We start from the raw sequence: 19,482 nt of genomic DNA, 5'->3' as shown, positions 1-19,482 counted from the left end.
GATGTGGCTCAGTGGTTAAGTACCCCTGAGTTCAATCCTGGTACCTTAAAAAAAGCAAGCAAGCAATGGGCATATGGATTAAAAATATTCTAATTCTTTTTAATTGTGAGTTCAGCTAAATTGAATTTATCGTACTATGGGGATAGTGATCATCATGGAAAACATGTATAACTATGTACTGTGATTCTGCTTAAAGATCTACTAAGGTTGCATAAATTGAGAAATGATAAATTCTTTCAAAATGTAACATAAAATTGATTGGACTTTTCCTTCAGAAGTTTGCTCTGATGTAATCAGAAATTGAAATGAATGCGTTAGAAATAGGTTGTTCCTGAAACATAAAGCTTTCACCTTTTTAAATAGGCTATATTTTTTAGAGAAGTTTTAGGTTCCTAGCAAAGAACTGCTAAGTTCAGGAATTTCCCATATGCTCCCTGTCATTCAGCCTCCCTCTTATCACCTTTGTCTGCGTAAGTGGAACATTTGTTACATTGACACATTATTATCACCTAGAGGTCATAGTATGTATGAGGTTTCACTCTTTTTTTTAATATTTATTTTTTAGTTTTAGGTGGACCCAATATCTTTATTTTATTTTATTTTTTATGTGGTGCTGAGAATCGAACCCAGTGCCTCACGCATGCTAGGCCAGCGCTCTGCCACTTGAGCCACATCCCCAGCCCTAAGGGTTCACTCTTGATCTTGTACATTCTGTGGATTTTGACAAATGTATAATGACATGAATCTACCATTGCAGTAAAGTCTGTCTGTGTCTGTCTCTCTGTCTGTTGGTCTCTCTCTCTCTCTCTTTCTATTTTCTACATAGGCTCTTTAAAAAATTCTTTTTCCTTAGTTAAGAATTCATAATTTCATAATCTTTTATAAGCTTGTTATTGTATCCTTGGATGGAGAATGCTTGGGAGCTGTGATCTATCTACAGATATTCACAATACCTACTAAATTACAGATACTGTCTTATCATATTCTTTCACAGAGCTAAATTATCCCATCACCCTTTTGCTTTGGAGAAAATAAATACCACTTATCTTGATGTATTGTCTCATGATAAAGGGGGCCAGGGTTACAGTTAACCTTGAGAAAGTCAATAACCTCACTGTATCTTGGTAAAATGAAAGGATTAGATCTTCCCAATTTGAAATTCTTTGATTGTTTCCTTTCTTTGAATAAAAAAATCAAAGAAATTAATCTAGATTAGTGGCAGGGAGGCTGAAGCAGGAGAAGCACAAGTTGAAGGCCAGTCTTGGGAACTTAGCCAAAAACCTGTCTCAAAATAAAAAATACAAAGGGCTGGGAATGTGGCTCAGTGGTTGAATACTCCTGGGTTCAATCCCAGTACCAATAAATAAATAAATAAATGAATAAATAAATAAATAAATAAATAAATAAATAAAATCAAAGAAATTTAGACTAGTTTTCTTTCTCTTTCACCGCCAACTGGAAATTTTTTTTTTTTTAAAGAAATCAGAAAAAGAGAACTAGAAGTTCAGACTTTCAGTCCAGTTTTGGACAGGTCCTTTAACCACTCTGGACTTACTTCCTTAATATGCTAATGATGCTAATCATGCCTATTTCGGAGCCAAGAATTTTTTTTTTAATATTTATTTGTTGTAGTTGGACACACTACCTTTATTTTGCTTATTCATTTTTATGTGGTGCTGAGGATAGAACTCAGGGCCTCACACATGCTAGGTGAGTGCTCTACCGCTGAGCTACAACCCCAGCCCTCAGAGCCAAGAATATTAAGATTGAATCTCATATATATAATTCTAAGGCCTAAATAAAACAGCATAATATTCATTCTTCATATACAAAAATGTTAATGGAAAACATCATCAGAGTATGAGCTGATGGCATAAAGACTAAAAAGCCTGTACCATTGGGCCCTGAAATTATCTGCTATCTCTAAGGGAACCCTAGAAAACATGCTCTGTGGGAAAGTTGATCATCTAGATGAAATCATCACAAGTAAGAAAGCTTATTTCATTACTTTAGGCAAAAAAATCATTTTAATATTTGTATCACTTAGGCCTACAGATTTGCCTCTTTACATTTCTACCAAATCAAGCCATTTTCATTTGAGGGCGTTCATGCGTTAATGATCTTTTCTTTGGTTAGTAAGGCTGTCATATCTTTATGGTTTAATAGTCATACAGATTCACTTTTTTTCTTCTTCTTCTTTTTTGGTATGGGAATTGAACTCAGGGGCACTTAACCACTGAGCCACTTCCCTAGGCCTTTTTTATATTTTATTTAGAGACAGGGTCTTGCTGAGTTGCTTAGTGCTTCCCTACGTTGCTGAGGCTAGCTTTGAACTCATCCTCCTGCCTTAGCCTTCTGAGTCACTGGGATTACAGGAATGTGTCACCACGCCTGGCCAAATTCACTTTTAAGAATTATACTCAATGAAAGCTTATACTGATATTTTGTTTGTTTTACTAATAATTCTTTTAAGGCCAAATAAAAAATCAGGTCCATGTTTTCTTCTCCATTAAAAAAAAAAAAAGTTAAAGACACAGGTTTAATAATTTTACCTACAAGTTAAGTGTTGAAGCTCAGGCATTTGTTCTTCTGTCTTTAGGTGTGGCCCACCAGTGTTACCATGGTTTCATGAAGGCTGTCCAGGAAGGAAACATTCAGTGGGAGAGCCGGACTTATCCTTATCCTGGAACCCCAATCACTCAGCGGTTTTCACACAGTAAGTATCTATGTGAAAACAAACCCCACCTGCCTCTGCTCATTTTCCAGAAACTATTTTGGTTGCATGTTTTTTATCTGACTTTAATGAAGAGAATGTAAAATGAGAGTATTAATTAAGTTCAACCAGAAATAGGAAAATTGTTAGCCTAAATATATTGTAAGGATTGGGCATACAGCTTACTTCCTTGCATAGGTAAGGCCCTGGGTTTGATCCCCAAGCACCACAAATTAACAAATAAATAAATTGGAGGTGTTTTATTAATTATTTTATATTCTGTTTTCTCCCTGGATTTTTCTGTATTTCAAAGAGGTCAATGTATTATTTTGTATTTTATTTAAAGGTAGGATCTCACTGAGTTGCTTAGCACCTTGCTGTTGCTAAGGCTGGCTTTGAACTTGTGATCCTCCTGCCTCAGCCCCCTGATCCACTGGGATTGAGGCATGTGTCACTGTGCCTGGTGAGACCCTGTCTCACAAAAGGAGAAAAAGTAAATTACAGGAGGACCCATATCATTGAGAGAATGTGACTTAATTTACAGATAACTGGAGTAAAAGGTAGGGACAAAATTTCTAAAGACCATTTTTTGAAACAAGTAGTTTTAGTACTCTGAGAAGTCAAGTGAACCTGGGTATATTAGTTTCATGTTACTGTAGTGAAATACTTGAGGCAATTAAATTTGAAAAAATTTACTTTGCTTATGGTTCTAGAGGTTCCAATCCAAGATCTTGAGGCCCAGTTGTTTAGGCCTCTGGTAAGACTGGCACACCATAACAGGAGTGCGTGGTGGAGAAGCTGCTTATGTCATGAGCCAGGAAACAGAGAAGGCAAGCTGGTGTCCCAGAGTCCTCTTCAAGGGCATACCCCCCTGTCACCTAAGGGCCTCCTACTTGTCCCCACCTTTTGAAGGTCCACACCAACTCCCAAGAGCTACTTTCTTTTAGCAAGATGGTCTAGTCTAACACATGACCTTTGGGGGACACTCCATCCATATTCAGGTGGTTACACTGGGTGAAATAGAAACCAGATTCGGAAATATTCCATTGTGAATGATCAGTTCAGCAACAGCTCTGCTTTCTTATGAGAAAGGAAAAAGATATTTTTTGGTTAACTAGCTTTTGCAGATGGTATTGCCACAAAGTGGAGGCATTGTTTGAAGGGGCAGTGGAAAGGAATAGCTCATTGAGTAAGCCCACAGAAGTTCGGAAGTTGGTGAATTTGAATACTTTAAAACATTTTTCAGTCTTCACTTGAAATCCAAGAAAAGGTACCGTAGGTAGATATTTAAAAAAAAAAAAAAAAACACTGTGTCTAATTATCTCTTTTGATCTGTTATTGTTTTCTTCCCTTTGTCTCTACATTCTGTCTTTGACTAGCTAACCAGCAAGCTGAAAGGGACCATTACAAGCAAAAAGGCAGGTTTTCTTTGTTAAATTTTTGTCTTTTGGTGGTACTGGGGGTTGAACCCAGGGCTTCATACATGCTAGGCAAGTTCTCTACCACTGAGCCACTCCCCAGCCCTTCTGTGTTTTTGTTTTACTTTGAGACAGGGTCTCTTTAAGTTGCCCAGACTGGCCTTGAACCTAGGATCCTCCTGAGTGGCCAGGATTACAGGCGTGTGGCACTGTGCAGCAGAGGACAATTTTCAAAATAGGTTGAAAACAAAAAGAATTCCTTTTATTTCTTTCCTTAGCTCCTTCCTCTTTCTATTCTGTTTTCCCCTTGATCTAAGTTTCCTTTCCTATCTCTAATTCACATTGAGCTCGAGATCTGCATTTCTAATACTTGCCTATGTTGCCATAGAGATACTAGATGTTTCATATTCAGTTAGCTAAAAGTAGAACTCAGTAGTTCCCCCCAAATTTTCTCCTTTCCTAATTTAGTTCATGTCATTATCATTTTCTTAGTTACACAGACTTGAGATCTTGGCTTCTTCCTCAGTTTCTCTCCTTCCTTTTTCTTAACAACTCAAATTCTGTTAATTCTATCCTATCTCCCTCATACCTTTTCTTTTTTCCTATCATCCTAATTAACAAACTAATCATTTCATCTTCTCGTCACAGCACACATTTTTTTTTTATTGGTTGTTCACAACATTACAAAGCTCTTGACATATCATATTTCATACATTAGATTGAAGTGGGTTATGAACTCCCAATTTTACCCCAAATGCAGATTGCAGAATCACGTCAGTTACACATCCACAATTTTGTAGCAGAATACAGCACACATTTTTTTAATGTTATTTTTTTGTGGTGCTCAAGGCTCTGCACATGCTAGGCAAGTGCCTTACCATTGAGTTACACGCTTAGTCCATAATACACTTTTTTTTAAACCCAACTCTACCATTGTGCTATATCCTCAGTCCCTTCTAAAATTTTTATTTTGAGACAGGGTCTTGGTTAGTTGCTGAGGCTGACCTTGAACTTGTAATCCCCCTGCCTCAGCCTCCCCAGTCATTGGGATTATAGGCGTGCACCATTGTGCACTGCTCACACACACACTCTTTTCCCCTACAGTACACTTTTTTTGGAGGTGGGGGGGATACTGGGGATTGAACTCAGGAGCACTTGGTCACTGAGCCACACCCCCAGCCCTATTTTGTATTTTATTTAGAGATAGGGTTTCACTTTTGCTCGCTTTTGCTGAGGCTGATTTTGAACTTGTGATCCTCCTGCCTCAGCCTCCAGAGCCACTGGGATTAAAGGCATGAGCCACCGCACCCACCCCCAACCCTTTTTATTTTTATTTTGAAACAGGGTCTTACTAAGTTGCTGAGGCTAGCCTCGAACTTTTGAACCTCTTACAGCAGCCTCCTGAATATTTGGGATTTACAGGCTTGTACCACTGCACTTGGTTGGAACCTTTTCATATTGATATAAAGGTTTATTGAGTCCCCAATGTCATCCTTTGGAAAAATGTGAGTATTTAGGCTTTCAGTAGGGTCAGGTAGTTCCACATACTGATGGTCCTGCTCTTGCAGGAGCCGGCAAGCCCAGGCTAAGTAACCCCTCTTGCCTATTCCAGAGTTATGTAATTACAGACCTTATCAAATATGTTCTGGCTTGTTGATGTGAGATACAGAACAGCAGAGTCTCTGTAAGCATGGGATAAATGCCTGAGGGCCTTTCCCTGGAGACAGGTGGGGAAACAAAGGAGAATTTAACATCTGAAAGTGCAAAAGTTGGAATGTACAGTTCATTCATCAAGCATAGGGAATGCACCGGGCAGCATGGGAAATATGAAACTACAGGAAAATGTTGCACGTGATCGTTATAATACAGTACAAAAATATTCAGAACTGTGACAAACTGTTTGCTTGCTGTGTTTAATTAAATTGTGAATATCTGACTTGTCTTTGAATAGGGACTATTAGATAGTAACCTGATCATAAAACAGTCAGACCCATTTTAGAAAATTTGAAGAGATTTAACTTGGGTAAACAGTCTTAATATTTCCTGGCACAGTATTCATACTGCATTGTACAGCATATTCTAGTAGTCTAGATGTTTGGAAAGGAAAACCTTTTATTTGGGTGGAGAGCCCGAGTAAAAGGGAAATGACTGCTTGAGCACTGGTAATTTGTTCAAATTCCTAGTTTTTCCTAAAAGGCCCATTTGAACCTGTTGGATATTCCCACTAAAATCAACATATAGGCATCTTAAGTAAAAATAAGCACTAAGCAAAGTTCAGCAAGATGCTTAAAATAGTGGAATGTATTATTGATTGTTATTTTCTTATTCCTTTATATATAAGTTCTAAACATAGCTGCCCAAATTGACTCCCTTTATTCCCCAGTTCCAGTGATAATTGACTGACCCTAACCCTAACCCTAACCCTAACCCTAACCCTAACCCTGCTGATCACTGAAAATCCAGTTGTGGGCTGGGGATGTGGCTCAAGCAATAGCGCGTTCGCCTGGCATGCGTGCGGCCCGGGTTCGATCCTCAGCACCACATACAAACGAAGATGTTGTCTGCCGAAAACTAAAAAATAAACATTAAAAAAAAACTAAAAAAAAGAAAATCCAGTTGTGTGTGAAACTTGCCGTTTCAGACCCATTGGCTTTGCATACTTTGGGCTGTGCTTTCCTCTTCCAGAAATCTTTGTTTGCTCAAAGAAAAGCAGGAAAATGCCTATTGCCATGTTTTAGTATAGGACTAAAACACATGTAGTAAGGACCGCAGGGGGCCCTGCTGTTGGCTGGGTTTTCAATCCAGACAGAGAAGAAGAATGCTGTAGCCCCAGAACTCACACCATCTCTGAAAAATAAAGGCACTGTGCTTTTTTGCTACATGAAGAAAGCAGATGCTGAGAGTTTTAGAGGAACTAGGAAACATGAACTAGCCCTCGGCTCTTTGTGTGTGTATTTGTGGAGTTTTTGTTGTTGTTGTTGTTTTGGTTTTTTTGGTACTAGATTTTGAACCCAGGGACATTCTACTACTGATTTTTATCTTTTATTTTTGAGACAGGGTCTCTCTGAGTTGTTCAGGTTGGCCTCAAACTTGTGATCCTCCTGTCTCAGCCTCCCACAGAGTTGCATTTACAGTCGTGTGCCACCTCTTTTTTAACTATGAAATTATGAATTTGTCTTATTAGACATCATTATAAGTGAAACCAATTAAGGTTTTAGAACCATAAAACATAGCTAGTTTTTGTTCTGGATAATCAAAAGAAGAGGACTGTTTTACACCTAGCATCCGTTGGTTCAGTTCAAAAGTACCTATGTGTTGGGGTTGCTAGTTCAGGATAGGTCTAACAGGACCAAAATTTCTGGTGTTGAGCCCTTCAGTGGAGATCAAAATGTGGCTCTGGTAATTAGTCTTTTGTTTGTCTAAAGTCCTCTAACTTGATTTTTGTTTTAAATTGCATTTCTAAGCCAATCTGAAATGGGAGCAATGGAATTTTATTATACTTAATAAATATTCTTGTTGGGATGTGGGTTCAAAAACTGATAAAACTATATTAGTTCTTTTTAGAGGTAAGGTGTCAACAGGAGGTGTGAGACCATTTATATCTTCATATGCCTTTCTGGTGTGAGTTCTGGGGCTGTAGTAAATCTGTGAAGGGTAAGCCTGTACTAGATGGCATCTTATATCTTCACATCTGTTTTCTCTTCTTTCTCCAATCTTTCAAAAGCCTGCAGCTCCATTGTTGCACATGCTGGCAGACAGATCATTTGAATTTATTCACTGTCTGAGATGACTGGTATAATGCCTAGACACACTGCTTTACTACCTCATGTAGTTTTCTGACTTGTCCTTCCTAGTGCCATCTTTAAAGAGCCTAACAGGTGGGCTGAGTAAAGGGAAAAAAGGGTTACTCTCAGCTAGTATATATATCACAAAGGTCATTATGGTAATGGCACTGGATGACCAATAGTGGTATTATTTTTCCTTTCCTTCCCTCCCCTGGTGCTGGGGATTGAACCTAGGGCTTTCCATATGTTAGGTGTTAGAATACCCAGTACCCAAGAAATCAAACTTGCTTGTAAATAGATTGGCAAGGTAAAAAACAAAACAAAAAAATACTGTTCTTCTGCAGAAGGGTGTGACCCCAGAGGCCAACAAGCAAGCACACCTGGGCAGGCAGTCCACCAGGTTTTATCCCTAGTGAAGCACTGCCCCTTGCTCTGATAGGAAGAGCCGATTTAAAATTGGGGAGGGTACAGAAAAGGGCTGCAGTTGTGTTTGGATACCTGTTAAGAGAATTTTGTTTGTTTTTGGTACTAGGGATTGAACGCACAGGCCCTAAACCACTGAGCCACATCCCACCTCTTTTTAAAAAAATTTTTATTTATAGACAGGGTCACACTAGGTTACTCACAGCCTCACTAAGTTGGTGAAACTGGCTTGGAACCTGCAATCCTCCTGCCTCAGCCTCCTGAGCTGCTGGGATTATAAGCATGAACCACCAAGTCTGGTCTTGTTTGGGAATTTTAAAATGGCACCATTATGACCTCATGGTTTCCTAACTTAAAATGGCTCCATCATACACATGAAATTTAGGTTACAATAAACATATTTGTATTTCATTACAGGTTTAGATTTGATAGAAAAGAAAACATAAATCTTACCTGGGCAAATGCTCTACCACTGAGCCCAAGCCTCAGTCCCTCTTTACAATTTTATTTTGAGATAGGATCTTGCTAAATTGCTCAGACTGGCCTCAAATTTGTGATCCACTGGCTTCAACCTCCTAAGTAGCGGGATTACAAATGTGTACCACCATGCCCAGCATGGTCTTTGCAGTTTTATGGTAAGAGTCCTTCTTATAGTCTGCTTTTTTTTCTTAGAAATGGTGATATGTACATAATCATCTAATTTAAAGGGCTCTTCTCTGAGACCTTAGTCCTTTTTAAAGGTTTCTTAAGTATGCCGGTTTTCTAGTTGGCACCAGCCAGCATGCCTTTTGTAGTTTTTGGGAGCCTGCCTTGGTAGCTTTTGAAATGCCTAGGAACTTAATAACTTGTGAGCTTTTGTTGTTGTTGCTTTGGAATCAGTTCAGGCTCACACTACTGAGCCCTGGCTGCATTTTGGAATTCATAAAATTGGTGTTGTGTTAGTTGCATTGATCTTTAGGCATGGTTACTTCATGTCATTGATAAAACTGTTTCACGGTTGTTGTCACTGCATTTCATAGGGAGATTTGTGTACAGTTTTACCCTTCAGGTTTCATTTGAAAACAAAAACAATAGGAGGAGGGATTTGAGGAGAGGAGTAGGAGGGCAGAGGGCAGCTCAGAACCATCTTAGCCTTGCCCTAGAGGATATTGATACACATTTAAATTGTTTCCCTTGTGGAGCATCCTTAATTTGAATTCCCGTGTGTTCTTGCTGGAATTATTCTGTCTTACTTAATGACATCATTGTTACTTGCTTACTTGCTCAGAAATAAAATTTCATGGCTTTTCTCTGGGCCATATTTTAAAGGATAATATGATTGATGAACCTAAAGACAAGAGGCTGGTTAAAAAAACTTGGTTCCTGGTAACAGACTTAGTTAATGTGTAGAATATTTGAATTTTAAAACGTGGACTATGGTTTCAGTGTCGAACAGGCCTCAATATTAAGCAGCAATAACATATTGTTGTTGTTTTCTTTCTAGGTGCATGCTATTATGATGCTAATCAGTCTATGTATGTGTTTGGAGGCTGTACCCAGAGCAGCTGCAATGCTGCCTTCAACGATCTCTGGAGACTTGACCTCAATAGCAAAGAATGGATCCGACCTCTGGCTTCAGGTAAGAGATGAATGCTGATCTTAGCCTCCTTACCAAGTAATTCCCTTGTCATGGAAATTCTACCTGATCTTTTTTGGTGTTGGTCTCAGGCATAGGTTACTGGGGTCTCAAATCTCTTGCCAAATCTGCTATATAAATGCTAAGATTAATATACTTGGGTAAGTCTCTGATTTTTAAAAAGTTATACTTCATCATTAGTTTTGGTTCCTTGCCAAAATCATTATGCTACTGTGTGAATTTATTCATGTGCTTTTCTCAAGTACTTGTACAGGTGTGATGTGCTGTTTGGTATGAGGTTGAAGTTAGTGCAGAAACAGAGTCGTGAGAACTGTAGTTGACTGACAGAAGCTATTGTCCCAGGGCTAAGGTCTCTGAATATCTTTTGTTCTTGCCAGCTCAGATATTTGGGGAGTGTATGGGACATGCCTCTGCTAGTTCCTCTTAACAACTCAGGAGTGTGGGAAGATTCCATAGAGGTACATTCCTGCACAGCCCTGCTCTGCCAGAATTTTGGCAGAATGAAACTAGATTATTTTCTACATTCTTATTCAACCTTTCCTGGAAGAAAAAAGTAAAAACACAGCTGAGTTTGCACTGACAAGACAGGGCAATTTGAAGGGACACAGTTATGATTTGAGGGACTGGTACAAAATATAGTCCTCAATATAAGGTGTACTGCTAGATTTGTTGGCAAACTTTTCCCAAAACATTCTTCATTTAGCTTTTCAAGGTTAGAGCTCAGTGTTAGGACAGGAGATTGGGTTTTCCATGGCGGGTTCCATATTCATTTAGGCTTTGCCTTTACTACTTGGATTGCTAGATTGTAGGCAACATGGTCTTTTATAAAAGGTAGGGTGCTAGAGTAGATACAGACTTCATTTCCTGGCATAATCACCAATTCTCTATTTAACTATGAGCAGGTAGGTGTACCTGTGTGAGAAAAAGGTGGAGTAGGACTAGGTGATTCTGTTTTCAAGTGGGCTGGGAAGGCCAGTTATGTTTTTGTGTTCACAGTGAATGTAGGATAAGTTTTAAAACTACTTAAAAGAAGCATTTTGCTGTCCTAAAGCTGAACTCTCCTGTTCCTTCTCTGTGTGGTAGACAAATAGAGGAGGAGGACAAGGACAGGATACTTACTGGGTGGAGCTGGGTTTTGTGCCGAAGATCTGTATTATTGAAAATATGAGGAAATGGTAATCTTATAGAAACTTTGAAGGTTAGCACTGTTGTATTGGCCCTCAAAATTTCATACTTCAGAGGGTCTGCTTTTCTAGTCCTTTGTGCAGTATCAGTGTTTGGAGTCCTGATTCTGCAGTGTAGCTCTTATTAGCTGAAGCCTCTTGTTGTCCCTGTACTTGGTGTTTTGTCCAGCCTGCACTTGAGAGCAGCTTTGATTGTTCCAGTCACAAAATAATAATACTGCCTTTCTCTGGTTTGAACCAAGCTTTGTGCCTTTGGTAATTGGGCATGGGTGTAACCCTCTCTTGTGGAAATGGAGTTCTAGAACCTTCATAGACTGATACTACTTGTTATTTTTCTCTGTAAGACGGACAGGGGGCTTTTTTGTGTGTGTTGGGGGGGTTGTTGTTGTTGTTTGTGGGTTTTTTGTTTGTTTGATTTTCAGTACTGGGGTTAGAACCCAAAGCCCTTGTGTGTTCTAGGTAAGTGCTCTGTCCCTGAGGGACATCCTAGCCTAGGTTTTTGTTTTGTTTTGGCTTTGTTTTGGTTTTTAAATCACTGTTTAAAGGCGACACTTTGAAATTCCCTTGGTAGAAAAGTGTTGGAGAAGTAACTGGTTTGGTAATTCAGTTTCTATATAGAACACTAAGAATGTCCTCTTTTTAAAATATGTAAGTTCTCAAATGTTTTATTTTCTTACAGTCTCTCAAAGAATCTAGCTGCTGCCTCACCCTAATCCACAATTAAAGCCTAGGTCCAGCAGTGGAGGAACTGAACTTTTTGAAATGTTTGCTTTACAGAAACAATGGTTTAATAAAGAGTCCTGTGAGATTCTCACTTAGTCAGAAATCCCATGGGAAGATTGCCTGGAGGAATGTTTCTGTCCTGAGTTCCAACCAGAATCACTTCCTGAGACCTCAGGGTGTCTGATTAAAACAGTTGTCCATGTGTCTGGTGCTCCTGACTGGCACAGAGCTCAGAGGCAGAGAGTTGCAGTTTGGCGAGGGGAGGGTGTTACTCTCTCCTTTTGGTCACAGTTGAAGGGCAGTCTCATAGTGTTCGGGTGTGTTAGATAGTAGCTCTAACAGTACTCTGTCTTCAAAAATGTAGTTGTTGGTTGATCTATTTATTTATTTTTCGGAAAGTTTGGTGCTAAGTGAAAGAAGATATATATAGTTGAGAGGTTCATTTTTTAAAAAACAGCAAGTTTTATAGATGTTGATATGCTGATAAGAACAATTTAGAGAGAGGACTTGGTTTATATTGTTAGAACAATGTTTTTTTTTTTTTTTAATAGTTGTTACATGGACAGAATGCCTTTATATGTTTATTTTTATGTGGTGCTGAGGATCAAACCCAGTGCGTGCCTCACATATGTTAGGCAAGTGCTCTGCCACTGAGCCCCGGCCTAGCCCTAGAACAGTATTTTTGAGTGGTGAGAAAGGCAGAATGAAGTGTGAGGGGGGTCTCCTGGAGATGGGAAGGTTGACTGTCACTTATCTGCAGGACAAGAGAAAAAGTGTGATTGCAGATGCTAGGGAGTGGGGCTGGTACAGGTTCTCGACTGATTGGAGCATCACTCAGGTGAACTAATTGAGGGTGGAGCAGAACAGAAACCATTGGCAGTCCTGGCCAGTGATGGTAAATGTATAATTGTACACATAGTTCTGGTTTTTGCCAAATGGTTCCAGGAAGTTGAATGTTTCACCTTCTCATTTTTGTACAAAGGTAAGGCTGATTCTTAATCAGATTTTTTTGGCTCAGTCTCTGTGTTCAGTTCCCAAAGCAAATAAGCAGTTCTTTTAACAGGTACTTTGAAAGACTAATGTTTAACCCACTGTTTCTCAAACGAATTACCCTTTATTCAAACCAAGGCTAATATACAATCATTGTAAGTCACCAGGTGTGGTGGCACAAGCCTGTAATCCTAGTGGCTTGGGAGGCTGAAGCAGGAGGATCATGAGTTCAAAGCCAGCCTCAGCAACTTAGCGAGGCCCTAAGCAACTCAGTGAGACCATTTCTCTACATAAAATATACAAAGGGGTGGGGTCGTAGTAGCTAAGCATCCCTGGGTCCAATCCCCAGTACAAAAATCTTAAGGATAATCTTATAACCATTTACAGAAGAGGAACGAACTTTCCACAGTTAAAGAGTCTAAATATTTGTGGAGTCTATAAATATAAATGTTAGGTAAAGATTTAGAGCTCGGTCACCTATTTTAACTAGTCCTGGGTCATAATTGATTTTCCCACCACATTTTCCCTATCTAACCTTATTTCTTAAGATTTTTTTCCCCTTTCCATTGCACATGCAATTCCAAGTGTTAGGTTATGGGTTCAGGCCCTTTGTTTTAGAAAAATGTGCTTAAGGACAAAGGTACACAACCTAGATACATGTTTTCCTCCTGGCTTAGCCATTCCTCAGTTGCGTGCCTTTGAACTTCATCACTTCTGCATTCTCTGGGCCTTGATTCCCTTCTCTAAAAAGAGGAAAAGATAAGCTCACTGTTCCTGGAATACAGAAATAACAGTCATCCGAATTATCTGGAAACGTGCTTAACCAATGGACACCATAGCCCTGTAACAGACTCACTCAGTAATCTCAGGGGTTGAGAATAAGTTGGTGAATCTACATTAAAAAAAAAAAAAATCCCTATTGACTCTACATATAGCTAAATGTAGAAATCCTGGAGCCTGTGCTCACTCCGGCAGCACACATACTAAAATTGGAACGATACAGAGAAGATTAGCATGGCCCCTATGCAAGGATGACACGCAAATTCATGAAGCGTTCTATTAAAAAAAGAAGAAGAAATTCTGGAATCTTATGATGTCTTTTTTGCCTTCTTGTGCAGTCTGTGATCTCACTCAGCTTTGTCGCTGTGTAGAAAGTGGGTATATAAAGTGCCAAACCGGGCTCCTCGACTACGGTTAAGGAAGGAACATGCTACCTCCCTGCTCTTGTGGTTGCTACCTTTTGCCCCTAAATTAGTGAGAATCGGCTTACTGCCCAAGGAAATGTGTCTGGTCCTTGAGAAGGTTTTAGAGGTGGGCGTTGGTTGTCCTAGATTCTTAATACATTCTGTCTAGCCTTCATGCCAGCCTGATTAGGATGGCACTACATTTATCCTCACATTGGCAGAAGAGGAAGCTGAATCACAGAAGTACCTAGTGATTTACCTACTGGACCATACAACCAATAAGTGAAGCAGCAGAGATTGGAACTCGGGTTTTGTCTCTGAAATTCATGCTTTTTCCACTACACCACACAGTGAGCAGTTTCATTTTTTTTTTAAATTTATTTCATATTACCAATTTTTAAAACTCATATTTTTATAATAGAACAGAGTTCCCCAGTTTTTTCTATCGTTAACATCTTACATTAATATAGTAGACTAACAATAATCCAATGTTCAGTCCATAACTCTATTCAGATATCCTGATTTATTTTTACCTAACGTTCATTTTGTGTTCTAAGATCCCTCCTTGATATATCACATTTAGGTTTTTTGGGTTTTTTAAAGAATTTATTAGCGGGCTGGGGATGTGGCTCAAGCAGTAGTGCGCTCGTCTGGCATGCGTGTGGCCCAGGTTCGATCCTCAGCACCACATACCATCTTCGTTTGTATGTGGTGCTAAGGATCGAACCCGGGCCGCACGCATGCCAGGCGAGCGCGCTACCGCTTGAGCCACATCCCCAGCCCTCTATTTTTTTTTTTAATATTTAGTTGGACACAATACCTTTATTTTACTTATTTATTTTTATGTGGTGCTGAGGATTGAACCCAGGGCCTCATCCATGCTAGGCTGCTGAGTCACAACCCCAGCCCTAAACAATACTCTATTAAGACATAATTTACATGTAGTAGAATGAACAAATCTTAAGTGCAAGACTAGTGGAGTTTTTTATTGTTAAAGAATTTAACCTTTGGGGCTGGGGATGTGGCTCAAGTGGTAGCGCGCTCGCCTGGCATGCGTGCGGCCCGGGTTCGATCCTCAGCACCACATACAAACAAAGATGTTGTGTCCGCCGATAACTGAAAAATAAATATTTAAAAAAAATTTTAAAAAAAGAATTTAACCTTTATTTTACTTATTTATTTTTTAATGTGCCGAGGATCAAACCTAGTGCCTCACCAGTGCTAGGCAAGCACTCTACCACTGAGTCACAACCTCAGCCCCAACTAATGGGTTTTTATGTATGTGTGTAGGGAGCTCATTCCATAGCCATCAATACAGACCTCTGTGTTCTCCAAAAGCATGGGGATTTCTCCCCACCAACAAGGGAACAGTCAGTCCAGTAGCAGTGGACCCCAGCTATGTTATGGTTTGAATATGAGGTGTCCTCAGAAGCTCCTGTGTTAATGCAGGAGTGTTCTAGAGGTGAATTGATCAGACTGTGAGAACTATAATCAGTCCATCCTAGTTTGAATGGACTGACTTGGTGGGAATTGTAGGCAGGTGGGGTGCTGCTGGAGGAGGTGGGTCACTGGAACATGCCCTAGAAGAGTTCATCTTCCTTGGGGCCTCCTTTTCTCTCTCCCACCTTCCTTCCCCCACCCCCTCTCTCCCTCACCCCATTTCTCCTCCCATTCCTCCCTCTTCCCACTCCTATCTGGCTGCCATGAACAGCCAACTACTCCTCAACTACATCTTTCTACCTTGATGTTCTGCCTGACATTGGACCCAGAGTAGTGGAGTCAACCCTCCACGGACTGAACCTCTGAAACTGTGAGCCAAGGTAAATTTTTCCTCCTCTAAATTGCCCTTGTCAGGTATTTTGGCCAGAGTGACAAAAAAGCTGACTAACACAGCTGGGTTCCTCTAATTGAATTCAATTCTGATACTTCCACCTAGAGGTAGTGTCAGATCCCACATGTTGAAGGCTCAGTTTCCCAAGACTGTCTCCACTTCAGTCTCAAGCCTTAGAGTGTTTTACCTGAGCCTCTGACTGACCAGCTGTGAATCAGAATTCCCACAGCTTCCTCCCTCAAGTTTGAGTGGCTCACAGAATTAAACATACCAGCCAAAGGACACAAATGAAGAGAGGCATATGGGGAAATGGGTGGGAAGCTTCCTTGCTCTCTCCAGCTGTACCACCACAGGAACCTCTTCATGCTCAGTTATACAGAAGCCATCAAACCCTATCCTGGTAGGATTTTATGGAGTCATCATTGCATATCTATTGCTGATACACTGGGTAAGGAAACCGAGCAGGCTGTCTGCTCAGATTCCCCCTGGCCTTTGTGTGTGACATTCCTGCCTCCCAGGTATGAAGCAGGACCCTTCCTATATGGGAATCTTATCACTTACTATTAGACAAGATAGGCCAGAGAATTTCTTTATGGTCACCTCTAAGACAGAAAGGCTTCTGTGACTCTTCTTGGGAAAGATAAATCGTACTTTTTGTGGCCTGCCTAGCAGGGGAAGTTATGAGCCAGGAACCATGGGCCATATCTCCCAAGATGACAGTAGCAATGTGATGATTGCCTAGATCAAGATAGAACGTCCTTCCTCGCCTCCAAAAGTTCCCAGTGTCCCTTCCTGGTTAATACCACTTCCCACAGAGGCAATTATCATTCTGATTTCTAACACTACAACACAGTATCTACTTTTGAACTTTGTATAAATGGCTTTTTCTGGCTTCTTCTTTCCACATGTATTTGAGATTCATCCATTTGATCGCATCAGTGGTCTGTCTATTCCTTTTCACTGCTGTGAAAAGGAATATATCCTTCCATATATCCTTTTTTTAAAAGTCCATTCTCTTTATTGATAGGTAGTCACAGTTTTTTTACTTTGAATGTAACTGGGTGGTTTTTTTTTGGGGGGGGTACTGGGAATTGAACTCAAGGGCACTTAACTGCTGAAGTTTATCCATAGTGCCCCCACCCACTTTAATTTTAATTATTTATTTATTTATTCACTTTTAAGACCGTCTTGCTTCTTAGGGCCTCACTAAGTTGCCTAGCCTGGCCTTGAATTTGCTTTCGATCCTCCTGCCTTAGCCTCCGAGTTGCTGGGATTACAGGTGTGCACCACTGCACCTGCCATCAACATTCTTATGTAAGTTTGGATAGATTATGTACTCATTTCTTACTTGTCGACTTTAAGAAATATTCTCGACATTCAGGGTATGATGGCTTGAGTCTGTAATTCTCTCTGCTAGGAGACTGAAGCAGGAAGATGGAAAGTTCCAGGCCAACCTGAACAATTTAGTGAAACTCTACCTCAAAATAAAAGTTTAAAAAAGAGCTGGGGGTGGGGGGGTTGGAATTGTAGTCAGTGGTAGAGCACTTGCCTAGCTGTGTGAGGCACTGGGTTCGATCTTCACCACATAAAAATAAATAAAGGTACTGTGTCCATCTACAACTAAAAAAAAATATTTTAAAAGGGGGGGGCATAGCTCAATGATAGAACACCCCTGGGTCAATCCCCAGTACCACCAAGTGGGGGTGGGTGGGAATATTCTAGACATGGCAAACATCCTGGAGAGTTCTACAAATAGAAAAGTCTGATGTTGTAACTAAGTCTTATAGAGACTTGGAGAGGGATGACCACTGGCTCATGATGAAAGGCCATGCTCATTAGTTGGGTCCATTACTAAAGTGAAGGGAAGAATGCACTGTAGGAGAGAAGCAGGCTGGTGAGTATCCCATAAAATATCATGGTTTTTGTGCCATGCAAACATGGGTTCACATTCCAGCTGTGTCATTTACTAATGGGGTGACCTTAGGCTGAGTAATGAATATTTCAGTTGCCTTACCTTTAGGTAGAGATGGTGATTCCTACCTTTCATAGTTTTTGCTCAAATTACATGCAAAGAAATACTGAGGTGGAGAGGGGATATCAAAACTGATAAGTTGGCACCTTCGCACATACTGTTATTAGCTAAGGGGTATAAAGTGGTCATAAATTGCCTGGGGTTCTTTGGACAAGATATCAGGCACACTGACTTTGTCACTAGGGAATCTAGAAGAAATCAAAAGCATCTAGAACTTTATGTCCATGTAGTAGGTTAATTTTTTGCCATTGTACACTTTGGAGCCCCTGGTTGAAATTGTCATGAAAACGAAATTGTTAAGAATTCTTCAAATTCCACACTGGGCATAGTGGTACGTGTCTGTAATCCCAGCTACTTAGGAGGCTAGAGCAGAAGGATTGCAAATTCAAGCCCAGTCTGGACAATTTAGCAATAAAAAAGAGCTGGGGATGTACCTAGTCTACCCCGGATTCAATCCCTGGTACTGCAAAAAGATTTCATCAAATGCCAGACGTGGGTTGTGGTTGTGGCTCAGTAGTGGACTGCTTGCCTCACATGTGTAAGGCACTGGGTGGAACCCTCAGTGTCACATAAAAAATAAATAAATAAATAAAGTTTTTTAAAAAGCTAATTTTTTTTAAAAGGCAATATTATTTTAAAAAAGCAGAAGGAAATAGTATTTGTGTTGTAAAGGAATAAGGGCTATGGATGAGCATAGAAGATGGTGGCACTAGAAATGAGTCTTAAAGAATAAACATGAGCCGGTTGTGGCAGTGCACGCCTGTAATCCCAGCGGCTTGGGAGGTGGAGACAGGAGGATTACGAGTTCAAAACCATCCTTAGTAATTTAGCAAGGCACTAAGCAACTCAGTGAGACCCTGTCTCTAATAAAATATAAATAGGGCTGGGGATGTGGCTCAGTGGTTGAGTGCCCCTGAGTTCAATCTCTGGTACCCTCCCCCCCACCAAAAAAAAAAAAGAATAAACATGAGTGACTTGTCTGAAGAGTAGAATTTCAGAGGAATTGGAGTCAGAGTGTTTGGTGTGTTTATGAACTTAGAAATATGTTCGTATTCCCCAGCCAGGATTTGTGAGGGGAGAGTGGTAAGAGGAGGCATGGGAAGGTAGTCAGGGAACAGTGCATGGCCAGCAAGGGCCTGCACAATCTTCCTTCTGTCACCTCCCTGACCTTGTCATCTGCTGTGTCCTGTCCCTCACTGGGGTTTAGCCTTACCTCTGGACTTTGGCTCTTACTCTTTCTTCTGCCTTAAATATCTTTGCCCACAAATACTTCACAGGTCTGTGTTTTTTTGTTTTTTTTTTTTTTTTTTTGTGTGTGTGTGTGTGCGTGTGCGCGCACGCTGGAGATTGAACCCAGAGCCTTGTGCATGCAAGGCAAGCACTTTACCAACTGAGCTACATCCCCAGCCCCACAGATGCAAATTCTTATAACCCTCTTGAGACCTTCCCTGGCTCCCCATCTCCAGTCCCTTTTTCATTTCCCTTTGGCATTTATCACTATCCATCATACTACCTTTTTCTCCCAGCAGACTCTAAGCTTCCTGGGGTCAGAGATTTTATTCA

At 40.3% G+C, this 19,482-nt stretch overlaps 1 protein-coding gene and 1 non-coding gene across 6 annotated transcripts in view; both read left to right on the top strand.

Annotated features, from left to right (window-relative positions):
* Positions 1-19,482, top strand: part of Fbxo42 (F-box protein 42) — a 77,601-nt gene that overhangs the window by 40,530 nt on the left and 17,589 nt on the right. For all 5 annotated transcript variants that reach the window (XM_026400779.2, XM_026400781.2, XM_077791189.1 and 2 more), the window contains 2 exons: positions 2,600-2,716; positions 9,823-9,957. In XM_026400779.2, the coding sequence (XP_026256564.1) occupies positions 2,600-2,716; positions 9,823-9,957 (252 nt within the window). The remainder of the gene's footprint in view (positions 1-2,599; positions 2,717-9,822; positions 9,958-19,482) is intronic.
* LOC113191194 (U6 spliceosomal RNA) lies at positions 13,832-13,938 on the top strand. Its single transcript, XR_003301868.1, has one exon. It is a non-coding gene; the product is annotated as a U6 spliceosomal RNA (small nuclear RNA).

This window comes from Urocitellus parryii, chromosome 11 (genome assembly GCF_045843805.1).
Source record: "Urocitellus parryii isolate mUroPar1 chromosome 11, mUroPar1.hap1, whole genome shotgun sequence".
NCBI lineage: Eukaryota > Metazoa > Chordata > Mammalia > Rodentia > Sciuridae > Urocitellus > Urocitellus parryii.
The sequence above is the reverse complement of the archived record's forward strand: the minus strand, read 5'-3'. Positions and strand labels throughout refer to the sequence as shown.